Source organism: Alosa pseudoharengus, unplaced genomic scaffold (assembly GCF_046254945.1).
Source record: "Alosa pseudoharengus isolate Yale_2024_CS ecotype anadromous, Long Island Sound unplaced genomic scaffold, YU_APseudo_1.1 YU_APseudo_1.1_scf_6, whole genome shotgun sequence".
Lineage (NCBI taxonomy): Eukaryota > Metazoa > Chordata > Actinopteri > Clupeiformes > Clupeidae > Alosa > Alosa pseudoharengus.
This window is the reverse complement of record NW_027468848.1, coordinates 3,955,639-3,973,311: the sequence shown is the minus strand read 5'-3', so window position 1 is coordinate 3,973,311 and position 17,673 is coordinate 3,955,639. Positions and strand designations below refer to the sequence as shown.

General features: G+C 42.6%; 1 protein-coding gene across 1 annotated transcript in view; it reads left to right on the top strand.

The window, feature by feature from the left end:
• Window positions 1–513: 513 nt before the first annotated feature.
• LOC143106434 (protein NLRC3-like) overlaps window positions 514–17,673 on the top strand; it is a 28,398-nt gene continuing 11,238 nt past the window's right edge. Inside the window, exons 1-4 of the mRNA XM_076270705.1 lie at window positions 514–700; window positions 888–2,676; window positions 2,828–2,865; window positions 16,088–16,223. Coding sequence (XP_076126820.1) covers window positions 514–700; window positions 888–2,676; window positions 2,828–2,865; window positions 16,088–16,223 — 2,150 coding nt within the window. The remainder of the gene's footprint in view (window positions 701–887; window positions 2,677–2,827; window positions 2,866–16,087; window positions 16,224–17,673) is intronic.

Sequence of the window (17,673 nt, the reverse complement as noted above, 5' to 3'; positions counted from 1 at the left end):
TCAAAACCGGAAGTGGGATGAACGCGCTGCTTGCAACGTAAATGAGAGTCTGAGTGAGCAGAAAAGGGTGTGAACCGATTTGTAACATGTAAATCGATATAACGACCGGTTCATTTCAGTTTTATTCCGATACGGGGCTTCACGTATCGATGTAGTCGTATCTTACACGTTAAAAACGGATACCGATACGTATCGGTTAATCTTTACACCCCTAGTGCATACCTTCTATGGTATAATCACAGAACAAGATAAAATACTAAGTACTCTAGGAGACATCTGGCAATTTTTTACATAGATCTTGGTTTTCTCAAGGTCACCAAGTACAGTCAGTAAACCGTTTTTTGGTTATCTCGAGAAATGGAGATCTATGTGAAAAGAATTGAAGAAGAAACTGGGTTAGTATGCAATAGCCTAAAAAAGGCTGCCATCATTGTTTACATTGTACCGTACATAACAGTTACAATATGGCCTTATTCAAACCCTGCGTAATGTAACCAGATATTTGTACACTAGATGCTTGAGGAGAAGATCATCACCTTTGTGAAGAATGAGGTGAAGAGATTCAAGAATATTGTAAATCCAGATTACCAAGAAAACTTTGAGCAGGAAGAGAATGATGCCAGAGAAGGGGCTCTCAAGATGACACTGCACTTCCTGAGGAACATGAAGCAGAAAAGTATTATTGACAAACTGCAAGAAAGTAAGAAATGTTTCTTGTATTTGTTTCTGCTTTGGTTTTCATCAATATGCTACATTAGAGAAACAGAAATGTCACTGGTGTCAGTGCCTAGTATTTCATTTATTATGATATAGATGAACTGTATGTCTGTGGTGTCAGTGGCTTGCTAAACATGGTTATTTTGTATGTTTTATATTTTGTGAATTAGATAAACAGTATGTAGTTTGTCAAACTGAGCTGAAGAGAAATCTCAAGAACAAGTACCGGAGTGTGTTTGAAGGAACACCCAAGCAAGGGAGCTCTGCTCTCATGGAAAAGATCTACACAGAGGTCTACATCACAGAGGGAGGAAGTGGAAAAGTAAATGAGGAGCATGAAGTCAGGCAGATTGAGTCCATATCCAAAAGACCAACTAGACTGGAGACATCAATCAAATGTAGAGACATCTTTAAGCCCTTACCTGGCCAAGACAAACCAATCCGACGTGTCATCACAAAGGGAGTAGCTGGCATTGGCAAAACTGTCTCAGTTCCAAAGTACATCCTGGACTGGACTGAGGGAAAAGAAAACCAAGATGTCCACTTCATTTTTCCGCTGCCTTTTCGGGAGCTCAACACCCTGAAAGAAAAACATCTTTCATTGATGGATCTTCTCCACCACTTTTTCTCAGAAGAAATAAAGCAGTTAAAGTTTCCCAACCAGGCAAAGTACAAAGTGTTGTTCATCTTTGATGGTCTAGATGAATGTCGACTCCGACTAGACTTCTGGAGAAATGAAATATTGACTGAAGTGACACAGACCACATCATTGGATGTTCTCCTGACAAATCTCATCAAGGGTAATCTACTTCCCTCTGCTCTCCTTTGGATCACTTCTCGACCAGCAGCAGCCAATCAAATTCCGCCTCAGAATATTGACCGAGTCACAGAAGTACAAGGGTTCAGCGACCCTCAGAAGGAGGAGTACTTCAGAAGGAGAATATGTGATCAGAAACTTGCCAACAAAGTCATTTCTCATATTAGATCATCAGGAAGCCTCCACATTATGTGCCACATACCAGTGTTTTGCTGGATTGCTGTTAATGTTCTTGAGGTTCTTATTGAGATGCATGGAGTTGAGCAAGTTCCAAAGACTCTGACAGAGATGTACACATATTTCCTTGTATTTCAAACCAAGCAGAGGAGTCTGAAGTTTGAAGGAGTTTATGACACAGATCCACAGTGGAACCGGGCTAGTCTCCTTGCTCTTGGAAAGTTAGCCTACGAACAGCTGGAAAAGGGCAACCTGATCTTTTATGAAGATGACCTGAGAGCCAGTGGTATTGATGTCAGAGAAGCAGCAGTACACTGTGGAATTTGCACCCAGATCTTTCGAGAAGAGACAGGCCTTCATCAGGAAAAGTTGTACTGTTTTGTGCACCTGAGCATCCAGGAATACCTTGCAGCTTTGTATGTGATCCTGATGTTTATAACTGAAGGGAAAGATCTCATGTCACCACAGCAGCCCCCCAGAACTGTTGAAAGCAGTCCAGTGCACAACTCCATGACCACTTTGCAGAAGAGTGCTGTGGACAAAGCCTTGGAACATGAAGATGGGCACTTTGATCTTTTCCTCCGTTTCCTTCTTGGCCTCTCTCTGGACTCCAACCAGAAGCTCCTACGTGGCCTACTACAGAGAGTACACAATGAAGGCAAAGAGGAAATAACTAGTTACATGAAGACAAAGATCAGGGAGATTCCATCATCAGAAAGAGTTATCAACCTGTTCCACTGTCTGAATGAAGTCAATGATCACTCCTTAGTGACGGAGGTCCAGAGCTTTTTGAGTGCAGGGACATTTTCAGCAGCCAAACTCTCATCCACACAGTGGTCAGCTCTCGTGTTTGTGCTTCTGACATCAGAAGAAAAGCTGGATGTATTTGACTTGAAGAAGTACAGCAGATCTGATGAATGTCTCCTAAAGCTGCAACCAGTAATGGAGGAATCCCAAAAGGCTCTGTGAGTAGGATAGCCATATGTATTGGCAGAAATGGAGGGAGTAATATAATTTAAGTTGTTATCAAATGTTTTTAAGAAGCACAACTACAACTTATGGTGTTAAAGTCTTCTCCAGAGAGTCTAGTAACGGGTGGAATGTTTTTCCCTTAAGGCTGAACAGTTGTGGGCTCACTGAGAGTAGCTGTGCAGGTCTGGCATCTGTTCTCACCAAAGCGTCTTCAAAGCTGAAAGATCTGGACCTCAGTGACAACAATATTGGAGACAGTGGGGTCCAAAAATTATGTTGTGGACTGGGTAACCCAAACTCTGCACTGGAGACACTCAGGCAAGACATTTACACACACACACACACACTGCATCCAACATTGCATGACCATGCCAACTGAATGCAAACTGATACAGAGCATAGTATTGTAAAATAAATGGGTCAGCAGTGCGGATGCTGCACGACGCAACATTCTATCTCCCGCCGGTTGCTGCATAGCGCAACATTGAATCTCCCGCTGGTTGCTGCGTAGCGCAGCATGCTTTTTATTTCATGTTTCTAGGTGCTACAGAGGCTTAGATATTAAATTTTGGTAGACGTTGACAATTTTTTGTATTTTCTTAGAAAACCTTCAGGAAATAAGGTTATTTAGTTTAGAATGCTATAGGATTCTATAGGCGTTTTTAGCAGGCATTTTAGGAGTAAATGGGTTAATGTCTTTGAAATGTACATGAATAATAATCAGAAGTATGTGTATACCTACAGTACCTGTAAAATGTATTCAGCTCCTTGATATTTCCCCCTTTTATTGCATTTATAAATGGACACATGGTCAATATCATTTGGTGCTTTTGACAAGAATTTACAAAAAAAGAAGCCTCTTTAAAGGTACAGTCAGCACTTGCACAGGAAGTTGTATTTGGGTCATTCCGTGTCAAATCAATCAGGAAAAATCCATGAAAATGGTTGTTGCACTGTGTTTTAGATGTGGCTCAAAGTTTGTATACCTAATATTTAGATCCCAAAACTAGGACCTGTAAAATATTTTTGTTAAATTCTAAGGTTTTCGTATATTTTTTTCACCCTTGATCATTTTTTTCATTCATCATTGATCAGAAATGCGTTATCTTGGAGGCCATGTTTGGGCATTAATATCTTGATTGTATTATTCCCAGCCTGCTCACTCTTTGTAAGGTGAAAGACAGACATGTTCTCAGTATGATTAGACCATTAAAAGTTTGTGCTGCATGCCCATTAGTTTATATAAGGCCCTAGATATCGAACAAAATGCAAAACTGGTGACATTGAGGGTCTTCTAAACTCCATAAGACACCAATCAAGGATCAATGAATCAAGGATCAAGAATACTTTTATTGTCATTCATCATGTAACATGAGTGAAATACAGTACTGAGTTCTAAGTATTAGATCAGGAGGAATTTAGCTAAGAATACAATATAATAACTTAAAATCAATAAATAAGTAGCAATATTAAAAATCCAGACACTAAAAATACTGGGCCAGCAGCATTGGAGTGGCAGCAAATAGTTAAAGTGCAACATATTCAGGGCCTGGTAGTGTCAGCAGTCAGATAATCTGACAGCAGCATGTGTGTGTGTGTGGGGGGGGGTCCTGAACCTTCTGGTTCGGATACGGAGAGACCTGTAACACCTCCCGGAAGGGAGTGGTGTGAACATTCTGTGGTTGGGGTGAGAACAGTTTTGATAATGCTGCGCGCCTTACGCAAGCATCGCTTGCCCTGGATTGCCTCGATGAAGGGGAGTGAAGAAATGGTGATGCGTTGGGCAGTTTTCACCACCCTCTGCAGTGCTTTCTGGTCAGAGGCAGAGCAGTTGTCATACCAAACTGTGACACAGTTGGTGAGGATGCTCTCGATGGTGCAGTAGTAGAAGTTCACCAGGATCTGAGAGGACAGGTGTACCTTCTTTAGTCTCCACAGGAAAAAGAGACGCTGGTGAGCCTTCTTGATCAGGGTAGGTGTTGAGGGTCCAAGAGTGATCCTCAGAGATGTGGACACCCAGAAACTTGAAGCTGGTGACACGCTCCGCCTCAGCGTGACACGCTCCACCTCCGCTCCAGCTTTTGACTTCCTGAAGTCCACAATGATCTCTTTGGTCTTCTTGCTGTTGAGCCAGGTTGTTGTCAGTGCACCACAATGTTAGGTGCTGGACCTCCTCCCTGTAGGCTGTATCATCATTGTTGCTGATGAGACCAATCACTGTAGTGTCGTCTGCAAACTTGACAATGATGTACATAGAGTACATAGTACATAGAGCCATGTACAGGTGTGCAGTCGTAGGTGAAGAGGGAGTAAAAGGAGAGGGTTCAGCACACAGCCCTCTGGTACGCCGGTGTTCAGGGTGAGGGTTGAGGAGGTCTGATTATCTTACCTAACAGACTGAGGTCTGTTGGTTAGGAAGTCCAGAATCCAGTTACAGAGGGAAGTATTGATGCCCAGTTCACTGAGTTTGGTGATCAGTTTGGAGGGGATGATGGTGTTGAATGCTGAACCAAAGTCAATGAACAACATTTTCACATAGGTGTTGCAATTGTCAAGGTGTGACAGGGCGGATTGAAGTGCCGTAGAGATGGCATCCTCTGTGCTCCTGTTCTGACGGTAGGCAAATTGGAAGGGGTCCAGTGAGGGTGCTAAGCAGATCTTGAGGTAGGCCAGGACCAGCCTCTCGAAGCACTTCATGATGATGGGGGTGAGTGCAACTAGACGTCATTAAGGCTCGTTGCAGTGGAGTGTTTTGGCACCGGCACGATGGAGGTGGTTTTAAAGCACGCAGGGACAGCTGCCTGGGCTAGTGACAGGTAAACTATGTCAGTCCAATCCGCAGGAGTCTGACCTCACTGTTCATCCATGGCTTCTGATTAGGGAAAGTGGTAATCTGTTTGAGGGTGGTGACACTGTTGAAGTTGATACAGTCCAGAAGGAAGGAGGCAAACACTCATTTGATGACTGCTGAGTACGTAGCCAGTAGAAACAAGAGGTGATCATAGTGTCCTAGGTGGGGGAGGGGAACGTCTTTGTATGCCTCAGCGATGTTAGTGTAGACATGGTCTAAAGTCTTGTCTCTAGTGGGGCATGATACATTTAGATGGAATTTAGGCAGAATGCAGTTCTTTCATTTCAAGCTTAGCGTTAGCATCTGGTGGTATATAGGCAGCTGTCACAACAGTGGATGTAAACTCTCTGGGCAGATAGAAAGGTCTACACTTAACCATAATCAGTCTGTGTGTGGTGATCTGCAGCCACAGTTCATTCATTTTGTTTGCCAGAACGAGTCGATGTCGAGTTAGCCTTAGCCTGGCTCAAACTCCTCCAAGAGAGCCCCTTTGTTTACATTTTCTGGCCCATCTGAGGTTCCTTCCAGTCGGTCTAGCGGAGTTCGTAGGTCTCACTGATTTAGCGATCTCTGGGATTACGCTTGTAAAGATGTTTGGATTGCAGGAACCAATGTCTGAGAGTTCCTGTCGGGTGTACAATATGTACGCTAATCTGTTTGTACCGAAAATACTTGAAATAAACAAGCATATTACCACTAATTCGCAAAATCTGGAGAGACACAGGGCGTTGCGTCAGCGCTGCCATCTTGGTCGTTAAGACCCCTCTTGAAAGACCCAAAACACAGGAATGCAGAGCATTGGGAAACTCATTGCACCAACGAGGAACCACTGAGGAAAAGAGTCTTGAATTAGACATTGCGTTTATGATCGACACAACAGACACTCATCAGAAGACCGCAGTGGGTGATTGGGGATGTAAAGCTGGATCATAGAGTTGAAATATCAGATCCAGTAAATATCCTATGGGCCAAGGTGAGAGATGTACATTTAATGCTGGCCACTGTAGGAGGCCAATGAAGAGTAACTAAGAGAGGAGTTACATGTCCTTTTTGGCTGATTAAAGACCAGGGGCCTCGTACAAAGACTTGCGTGGAATTCATACTAAAACAGTACGTACGTGCAAACCTGGAAAGTAGCGTACTCACAAAAAAAAAATCTGATGCATGAAACTGTGCGTGCATTCCACACAGCTTTTCTTTGTAGATCCCAATTAACGTGAAATTAAAGCAACACCAAAGAACTTTCCCTCTGTCGCACGCACACTATTTGTTTATCCAGCACCGGCTTTGTAAATAACAATGTCCACAGACAAGGTAGAATATGTTGCATGATTTATGAAAGTACGATGTATTGCGACATCAAGTCAAATTTGTAGTTTCTTATGTCTCATTCCATCGAACTACAGATCCGCTACCCAATCTGGCAAACTTACATAGTGCGGTTATAGCCGATAGAGGGCTGCAAAGCGAATGCAGAAGTGCCGTTCACCCTGTTACAAGTTGATGAACCACTGAAACGATTTTGGAAACATTATTTTAAGGTACAAAAATCTCTTTGGTGTTGCTTTAAGCGCACATGCATGAGCACTACACTCCACTCCACCCTAAATCACACTAATTTTAATATGCTTACTAGAAGGCCCTTCGAGAGCAAAGACTTTTGCGAAGACAAAATGGCTGCAATATTACTTACAATGAAAAATAAATTATGAATCCATCCTTATTCAAACCTGTTCCAAAATGTAATAATTGAAATCAGCAAATTTTAAAAAAATGTTTATTTACAGCAAATTCAAGGTGAATGTGCTCCTATCCAACGAAATGCCAAGAATCTTACGTTTATCATCTATAGGCTAATTAAAAAACAGTAGGAGTGGCAGAGCGTGGTAGTGGCTGTTAGGGTAAGAGACTGTGGCCGATCTGACCCGGCGCCGGATTTAAAACAGTCAGGGGCCGACTGAAAGGGGGTGTTGGCAAAACCCCAATACCCTATGCATGCAGCGTACAGTTGAACACCTATTAGCAATTACCTGATGTAGTGCTATCACACACATACACACGCACAGAACTGCACCAGTAGTGCTATCACACACATACACACGCACAGAGCTGCACCAGTAGTGCTATCACACACATACACACACACAGAACTGAGTGCTATCACACACATACACACACACAGAGCTGCACCAGTAGTGCTATCACACACATACACACATACAAACGCACAGAACTGCACCAGTAGTGCTATCACACACATACACACACACAGAGTTGCACCAGTAGTGCTATCACACACATACACACGCACAGAACTGCACCAGTAGTGCTGTCACACACATACACACGCACTGCACCAGTAGTGCTATCACACACATACACACGCACAGAGCTGCACCAGTAGTGCTATCCAGGGCTTGAAAACGAAATTATTTTTCAAACGTTCCGTTCCGAACGGTTCAGGTAGGCCTATGTTTAACGTTTTCGTTCTTGCATGCGTTCTGCCGCAAACATATCGGTCCTGAACCGGTTCGGAACGCAAAATATCGTTCGTTCTTAAAGTTCCGGCAGCGTTTGGCGGGCCTATCAAGTCTATTTTTGTGGACTTTACCTTAGAATAGACCAGTGGCGTAACTAACCAATGGTGGGCCCAGGTGCGAGAGCGCTACGCGGGCCCCATACCGACCTAGTTTGGCCCAGGATGAGTTAGCTCTGATACATGCAATACACATTAAGGGTGACTTCAATTGTTTACGCAAAGGGCCTGAGGCACCGAAGTAGTTTAGTAGTTACAGATTACAATTTCAAATAAAAAACACACGACTACATAGGATCCATTACATGTGAAAACATTAAAAATAATTTTATTAACAGCCTGCAGGCCAGGGTAATCTAATATTACTGCATTAACATCAACTCGCATGGAATTATGGGAACACTCAATGCGCTTCTTCAACCCTCTGCTGAAACTGCAAGCGTAGATTACTTGCTTATAAACTCGCACTGCGCAGAAACAAAACTTAATGTAGCCTAACTTATTTAACCGTGCAGAAACCAAATAAAACATTCATATGCATACAATCCCCAATATGCGTGAATTAGGCCATTAGAAGAAGGCCATCTTACGAGCCTTTCGTTGTGCAAAATCGTCAACGATATACCCAATATTTAATGCTCTGGCTCTCGTATTTTCAATGGACAGGATAGCTAACCCACTGAGCCTCTCCTGCCCCATGCTGCTCCTTAGGTAGGTCTTAATAAGTTTGAGTTTGGAAAAAGATCGCTCAGCTGTTGCCACAGTCACAGGCAATGTCAGAAACAACATGAGAGCAGTAGCCTACACACTTCCCCGAATGTGGATGTTATACTGTCATAATCTACCGCAGCATTTTGGCAAGTTGAAAAATAGATGACTTCTGTGAAATCTCTGCTTTAAAGCAAGACCTGAATGAGAGGAGTTGTGTTGGGAATGTCGGTGCAATGTCCCTGCTATAATGGTCTGACAAACGTCTTGCCTTAGTTCATCATCACCTGCGAGTTGAAGGGTCATAGGACGTAAAGACTCAAACACATGACAAGTTTCCCGCATACTTGCAAATCTTTGGGAGAGCCGACTGATTATGATGTCCAGAGTTGCGTTAAATACCTGCACTTTGAAGTATCTCTCTGCATCGGTTAAGCGCTCATCTTCCGATAGTTCGTCAAAGTGACGCTTCACTCTCTGTGCTGTAACATTTTCAAATGTACTCTGAACCCCCCATTTTTTTGCGAGCGTCTGCGCTGTAGCCTTGGCCTGGTCAAAGGCACGCAGGTAGTCAGAAAGGACCTGTATAAAAATATTTCTGGATACGTGCTAAACTCCTTACCTGGTTGTAGCCTAAGTTTTATGGAGATATTCAAAGGCTTGCGCTATAATTCCAACCCTGTTTATAAACGAACATGTCTGTTGCTGACCTATCTCAAATTTCCCTTTTAACTCTTCTACATAGAATAGGCTATAATTGCGCAAACATTTAAAATTCCAACTTTAAAACGACAAGGCGTGGACAGGCAAAATAGGCTATTACGCATAGGCTTCAAACAATTTCCAAATCAGTTTCAGTAGCCTAGGCCTACGCTACGAGCTGGCCTAAGATCCGAAGTGGCAGACGGATAGGTTACATTACAACAGCAAGACAAAATATACACATTTGGACCAAAGGTCCATTTATTAACAGTGTAGATGCGGGCTTGTTTTTCGCACAACCGGAAATAGTCTCCCTGACATAGGATATGCTTTTGTGAAATTTTATAATAGAGAACGAAAAAAAAACGTTATTAACCGGTTTTGTGGATTTCAGAATAACGTTTCTGTTCCGGAACAGTTGAAAACCATTTTGTTTTCGTTTCCGCTCCTCGTAAAATTCCGTAAAATTCCGTTTTCGGTTTTCGTTTTCGTTCCTTGAACCGGTTCGGAGCCCTGGTGCTATCACACACATATACACACACACTGCACCAGTAGTGCTATCACACATACACACACACAGAGCTGCACCAGTAGTGCTATCACACACATACACACGCACTGCACCAGTAGTGCTATCACACACATACACACGCACTGCACCAGTAGTGCTATCACACACATACACACACACAGAGCTGCACCAGTAGTGCTATCACACACACATACACACACAGAGCTGCACCAGTACGCACAAAACTGACAAAACTCAACGCTAATTGAAGCTCTATGATAATAACTTTATCATAGTTCCAATACAATGACACAACACTAAGGGTCAATTTGCTATGGAAATGGTAAAACATATAATAAGCAAAGGCCATTAAAGGTGACTGCAGTCCTGACCAGCACAACGGTAAAATGAGTTGTGTTGGCCAGGGCCGCATTATGAGATAAAGTTTGTGTACAATTCTGAATGCATCTGATATTTAATCAGATTATAACATTGACAATCGTGTCCCCTTCTCCACTCTACCAGCAAGGAAGACACCAAATAATACACCAGGTCGTGCACAGCAGTGCTGTATATTCACACACATTACGAAGAAACATAATTATCAATGTCATGTTGGTGTACATACGCACAAAGAGAATATACAGTACACTAATTGGAACTATATCACATACATGAAATCAATAACATTTAGTTACTTCTTTAAAAAAAATGGATTGTGCAAAAGTGCAGTACTGTGTAAAAAATAATAACAGTGCAAACCTGTAAAAACGTGGAGTCTAGGCTGTAGCAGTGGAGCACTAAATGCTAACAGTAGATGCAGTCATTTTAAGTCACAGACATGGTTGTGGTAGGTAGTTAAATTTAAATTTACATAAAATTGTTTGCAAACATTTACAAACAACAGTTGGAAAGACTGAATGAAATGTAAAGAGGCATGCTAACTGATAGCTGAGGCAGGATTACTATGATTTATAGGCTAACGCTAAACCTACAGCATAAGCTTCGTACATAACATAAGCCATTGCAACAGATGTGCCCGCCATCCCAAACATCATTTCAGTTGTATTTCAGTGTAACAGATAAAAAAGAAAAGGTTAATTCTTTGGGTGTTATTGAAGTGGGAATATTGAATTCTGGATGCCGGTCTCGTAGATACAAAGTCCTTTCAAGTATAAGTATAAGTATATATACTAATATTAAACTAGTTGTTTATCAATGAGTTCTGGTATACAGTTAAAGTATAAGTAAGTATAAGTATATATACTCTTTTGATCCTGTGAGGGAAATTTGGTCTCTGCATTTATCCCAATCCGTGAATTAGTGAAACACACTCAGCACACAGTGAACACACAGTGAGGTGAAGCACACACTAATCCTGGCGCAGTGAGCTGCCTGCTACAACAGCGGCGCTCGGGGAGCAGTAAGGGGTTAGGTGCCTTGCTCAAGGGCACTTCAGCCATTCTTACTGGTCGGGGATCGAACCGGCAACCCTCCGGTTACAAGTCCGAAGCGCTAACAAGTAGGCTACGGCTGCCCCTTCAGGCAAGTGCCACCACTCGGCATACATCTAGCAGCACACTTCTCATGGAAGGGGCGGAATATGTGTAGACAGCACAGCTACACACATTAGAGCTAGCCCCCCCCCCCCCTCTCTCTCTCTCTCTCTCACTCTCTCTCTCTCTCTCACTCACTCACTCACTCACTCACACACACACACACACACACACACACACACACACACACACACACACACACACACACACACACACACACACACACACACACACACACACAAACAAAGTTACAAGTGAACTCATTCACATCCAAAAGGTGACAATTAATTCAGGAGAAAAAAAACATTTTCTTTAAAAAGTTTTGGTTAAACTTTACTTGACAGTATTGACATAAGAGTGACATGACACTAACATGAACGTGTCATAAACAAGTCATAAATGTTTATGACATACCGTTTCTGTCATTAAGTGTCATTCGGTTTTTGTCATAACAAGTTAGGGTTAGGATTAGGGTTAGGGTTAGGGTTGGAGTTAGGGTTAGGATTAGGGTTCGGGTTCATGTGTCATGACACTGTCATGTGTTTATGACAGTGTCATGTCACTCTTATGTCGATACTGTCTAGTAAAGTGTTACCAAAGTTGTACATATATTTGGAAAACTAAGTTTGGTCCGGTGCATTGATTAAATAATCTTTCCTTATAGGCTGTCTGACTGCAGTATCACAGAGAAGGTATATTCTGGTCTGGCTTCAGCACTGAGGGTAAATCCCAAATACCTCAGAGAGCTTGATCTCAGAGGAAATGATCCAGGGAAATCTGGAGTCAAACTGCTTTTAGACCTAAAGGAGGATCCACAGTATACACTGAGAAATGTCCAGTAAGTATATTTCTGAAAAAACAGTGGACAGTCCCCAGTTGTGTGTCAAAGACTGTGAAAGGCCTCACATAGAGATCTTCAATGAAACGGAGGAAGTTTCTAGACTGCTTGAAGTTGATTTGTTCTTGTGGTGGAAACACTGTCTGTAGAGATTCAGTTGGTCTCTAATGACCAGACATGAACATCATATTTGAATGGACCACCAGATCAGATAAATCCTGCAGAGAAAACTGAACCTGTAAGATTTAAAGCTGCAGCACTAGACCAATCAGTTACAATAACACAGAAATGGGTAGCAATACATCCTGTCCCCTGAAAGTAGCATATGTGGCAGGTCATCATTTCATTATTGCTGAATTGCCTGATTTCCGAAGTCTTTGAGTTTTTTTATGCCCACATCAGTGATCAGGTGAGTTAAAGGGTTTGTTGTCCTCCTTGTTTGTCCAGGTTCCTGAAAAGTAGTGCTGCTGAGGAAGCCTGTGCTGCTGTGGCTTCAGCTGTGGGTTCAAACCCCTTACTCATGACTGAGCTGGATCTGAGTAGGTGCATACCAGAAGTCTTGGGAGTGACTCAGCTGTGTGCTTTACTACAGGATCCCCACTGCACACTGCACACATTACGGTTAGTGGATGTTGTTGCATTCACATAAAAGAGCTGGGGTTAAGGTGGTGTGGCTGTGATGATATCATAAAATCAGACATGGTTTTCTTAATTACATTAACATTACACTAGAAAAAAGGTCTTTCTCTCACACAGAAACACACATATGTGGACTCATTCACATGTAACGGGTCACTCACTCAGTCAAACACACACACACACACACACACACACACACACACACACACACACACACACATCAAACACACATGCACATGCACACACACTCACACATACATATGTACATACGTTTCCCAAAGTACATGCACTAATAAAATAAAATAGAAATACATGCGTAAATCTCCATAAAAAGCAATAATTACTTGAAATACAGCTTGTTCACGAGTCTCAAAGCTCGAGTCCGAGTCAAGTCTGAAGTCTTTTGAGTGGAATCGCAAGTCAAGTCTGAAGTCACTGTTTTTGCGACTTAAGTACGACTCGAGTCCGAGTCTCAGACTCGAGTCCCCATCTCTGACGCAGACACACACACACACACACACACACCACTGACACACTCACTTAGGGTACTCTGTGTGGGGTGAGGGAGAGAGTGAATGACAAACGCAACACACACACACAGTTACTACCTCACACACACACACACACACACACACACACACACACACCTATACATCCCTGTGCACAAATTATTTATACACACAACTGTATTTAACAAATTATTGTTAGTTGTCCGTAATGTTTGATTGTCCAAAAGGAAATGAAGATGAAGTATTTCTCCTACTTCTCTCTACAGCCTGAATAATTGCAGTATTGGAGAGAAAGGCTTCAGAGCTCTTGCATCAGCACTGAGATCAAACCCCTCACACATGAGAGAGCTGCAGCTGAATGAGAATAAAGCAGGAGACTCAGGAGTGAAGCATCTTTCTTCTCTACTGAAGGATCCCAACTGTAAACTGGAGAAACTAGGGTGAGAATCACAAGACCAGATACTGAGTTGCTGTTTTTTTTATCTTTTTCTCACACAAAAACAGGTATTTACTCATTCACATGAAATCGGTTAATGTTATTCTTAAATACGCCTTATCACTGCATTTTGTTGTTGAACACACACACACACACACACACACACACACACACACACACACACATACACACACATCCCTGTGTCCAAATTCTTTATACACACAACCGTGTTTAACAGATTAGTAAGTTGTCCGTAATGTTGATTGTCCAAAAGGAAATGAAGATGAAGCACACACCTAACTCAGTCTCTCTCTTACACACACACACACACACACACACACACACAGACACACACACACCCTCACACACACACACACACCTGTGACTCACTCACTTCCTCACTCAGTCACTCTCACACAAACACACAAACACAGACACACATACACTCACTCACTCACTCACTCACTCACTCACTCACTCACTCACTCACTCACTCTCTCTCTCTCTCTCTCTCTCTCTCTCTCTCTCTCTCTCTCACACACACACACACCAGAGCTAGTGAGTGGAGCTGAGCGGTGTGAATATCCCGCTCCTCGCTCAGGTGGCTGTTCATTCGGCCGCTCCTCCGCTCAAATTCATGTCAGGTCGCTCCGCTCAATTTCGCTCCCCGCTCCACTTCAAAATCCTCCCGCTCCAGTGAAATGGCTCCACGCTCGCTCCAATTTAAAGGAGGGAGAAATAATCTACAAGCCAAATTGTCACCTTAGAAAACTTAAATCCCAAAGAACTAAGAGCAACGGCAATGTCACTCATAGAACATGTATTGTAAAAGATAGCCTAATGCAACACCGACAGTGCAACAACGAACAAGCTTGCCAACGTCAATACACATAAGCCTAAAACTAAAGGGATACGTGGGATTAATTGCCTAAATAATACAGGTTTAGCATCCAAGTTTTACTTCAGCCTTACTTAAAGCATAGGCTATTCAAATTGCTCACGTTTTTCTTTGCTCTCCGTAGCACACTCATGTTTCAGTCAATGTGTCTTCTTAAATTCCAAAATAAATCTCACTGGAACAGATAGATTTACATAGTTGTTCTTGCTCTACACTGTTAGTATCTAGTTGTTTTGTAGGAATAGTACGCTTGTAAGCCCCATGACTTTCAGTTTCCTTTCTAAAATATTTAGCGACTTCATCCCCAACGGACTTACTGTAACGTCGGCATGCTGGACTAGTCCTGTGTGCTACGGACTCTGGGACAATGCATTCTGGGATACGGGGGAGAACTCTGTGGGTTGTTTGTGTGTGTTAATGCCTTTATTTACTTTTTTAATGTCCGTGTTTTAGTGTAGCGTGTTACCCTTTTAGGTCTTCCTCGTGTCTGATCCTTTTTGTGTGGGGGGCTGCGTCCACCCCTGTGTGCGTGTGTTTGACATGCCTAGTGTGCACTGTTTTCGTGATTTGTATTTGCTCCCCTGTTTCTGAATGCTAGCCTATAAAAGCTTCTCTTGAACAAATCTCTGGCTTTGCCTAAGCCGTTACAATTAAGGTCAATATATTTATTATGAATTGTAGCGATTCTGGTTACACTATGAAGACGTGAGTTCAGGGTGGATTTGGGCATGTCTCACACTCGTGACGTGAGCTGTATCGGAGCGAAAATGGAGCGGGACAAAGCCTCTGAATAAAAAAGCGCTCCGCGCTCCAACAAAATTCCATCCGCTCCGCTCCTCGCTCGCTCGCGCTCCACTCCGCTCACTAGCTCTGACACACACACACACACACACACACACACACACACACACACACAGACACACACACACACACACACACACACACACACACACACACACACACACACACACACACACACACACACACACACACAGACACACACACAAACACAGACACGCACGCACACACACGCACGCACACACACACACACACACACACACATCCCTGTGTACAAATTATTTATACACACAACTGTATTTAACAGATTATTGTAAGTTGTCCGTAATGTTGATTGTCCAAAAGGAAATGAAGATGAAGTATTTCTCCTACTTTTCTCTACAGCCTGTCATGCTGCAGTATTGGAGAGGAAGGCTTCAGAGTTCTTGCATCAGCACTGAAATCAAACCCCTCACACATGAGAGAGCTGCAGCTGAGTTGGAATAAAGCAGGAGACTCAGGAGTGAAGCATCTTTCTTCTCTTCTGGAGGATCCCAACTGTAAACTGGAGAAACTATAGTGAGAATCACAAGACCAGATACTGAGTTGCTGTTTTTTTTATCTTGTTCTCACACAAAAACAGGTATTTATTCATTCACATGAAATCGGTAAATGTTATTCTTAAATACGTCTTGTCACTGCATTTTCTTGTTGAACACACACACACACACACACACACACACACACACACACACACACACACACACACACACACATACACACATACATCCCTGTATCCAAATTCTTTATACACACAACCGTGTTTAACAGATTAGTAAGTTGTCCGTAATGTTGATTGTCCAAAAGGAAATGAAGATGAAGCACACACCTAACTCAGTCTCTCTCACACACACACACACACACACACACACACACACACACACACACATACCCACACACACACACACACACACACACACCTGTGACTCACTCACTTCCTCACTCAGTCACTCTCTCACACAAACATACACAAACACACACACACACACACCTGTGACTCACTCTCTCCCTCACTCAGTCACTCACAAACACACACACACACACACACACACACACACACCTATGACTTACTCTCTCCCTCACTCAGTCACTCACAAACACACACACACACACACACCTATGACTCACTCTCTCCCTCACTCAGTCACTCTCTCTCTCTCTCTCACACACACACACACACACACACACACACACACACACACACACACACACACACATACAAACACACACACACACACTCAATTACTCTGTGTGGGGTGAGGGAGGGAGTGAATGACAAACGCAACACACACACACACACAGTTACTACCTCTCACACACACACACACACACACACACACACACACACACACACACACACAGTTACTACCAGAGCCGTATAGAGAGAGATTTCCGACAACTGAAATCATGGGCGCCATCTTTAAGACATAAGTCAGATCACTGCACAGCGTTCTATTACGTCTGCCAATGGACCGAATTGGGATGTCGCAACAAATCGCTCATTATCATAAACTGTTTGTGAATGTTAAAATGTTTCTCGTATATTGTTAAAATATACACACTTTTACAAATGTCAAGTTTAACGTTTCAAGACAGAAAAGTATGCCTACATCGCCTAATCAGTGGAGCCGCGTTTAGCCTACCTTACCCGATAGCCGTCACCGTAGCCTACGATTAGGCTACTTATTGAGACATTGGCTACAAATAAAAATGACAACTTCTTGGTTGTGTTAATCTAATATTTCTCCTAAATATCAAATTAACCCTTCTCGTAGCTACTTGGTGTCATGATCAGACTGTGTCTATTGTTAAATGTCTGACTGATGAGGCTAATGATTCAAGACTTTATTTGTCACTGAACAGTATGCCTAAGGGAAAAAAGACACACATAGATTTTGTTTATCAATTCATAAGTTGTTTTCTCTTTCATAAAAAAACAAATCAGACAATAGCGATGTAAAAATAACTT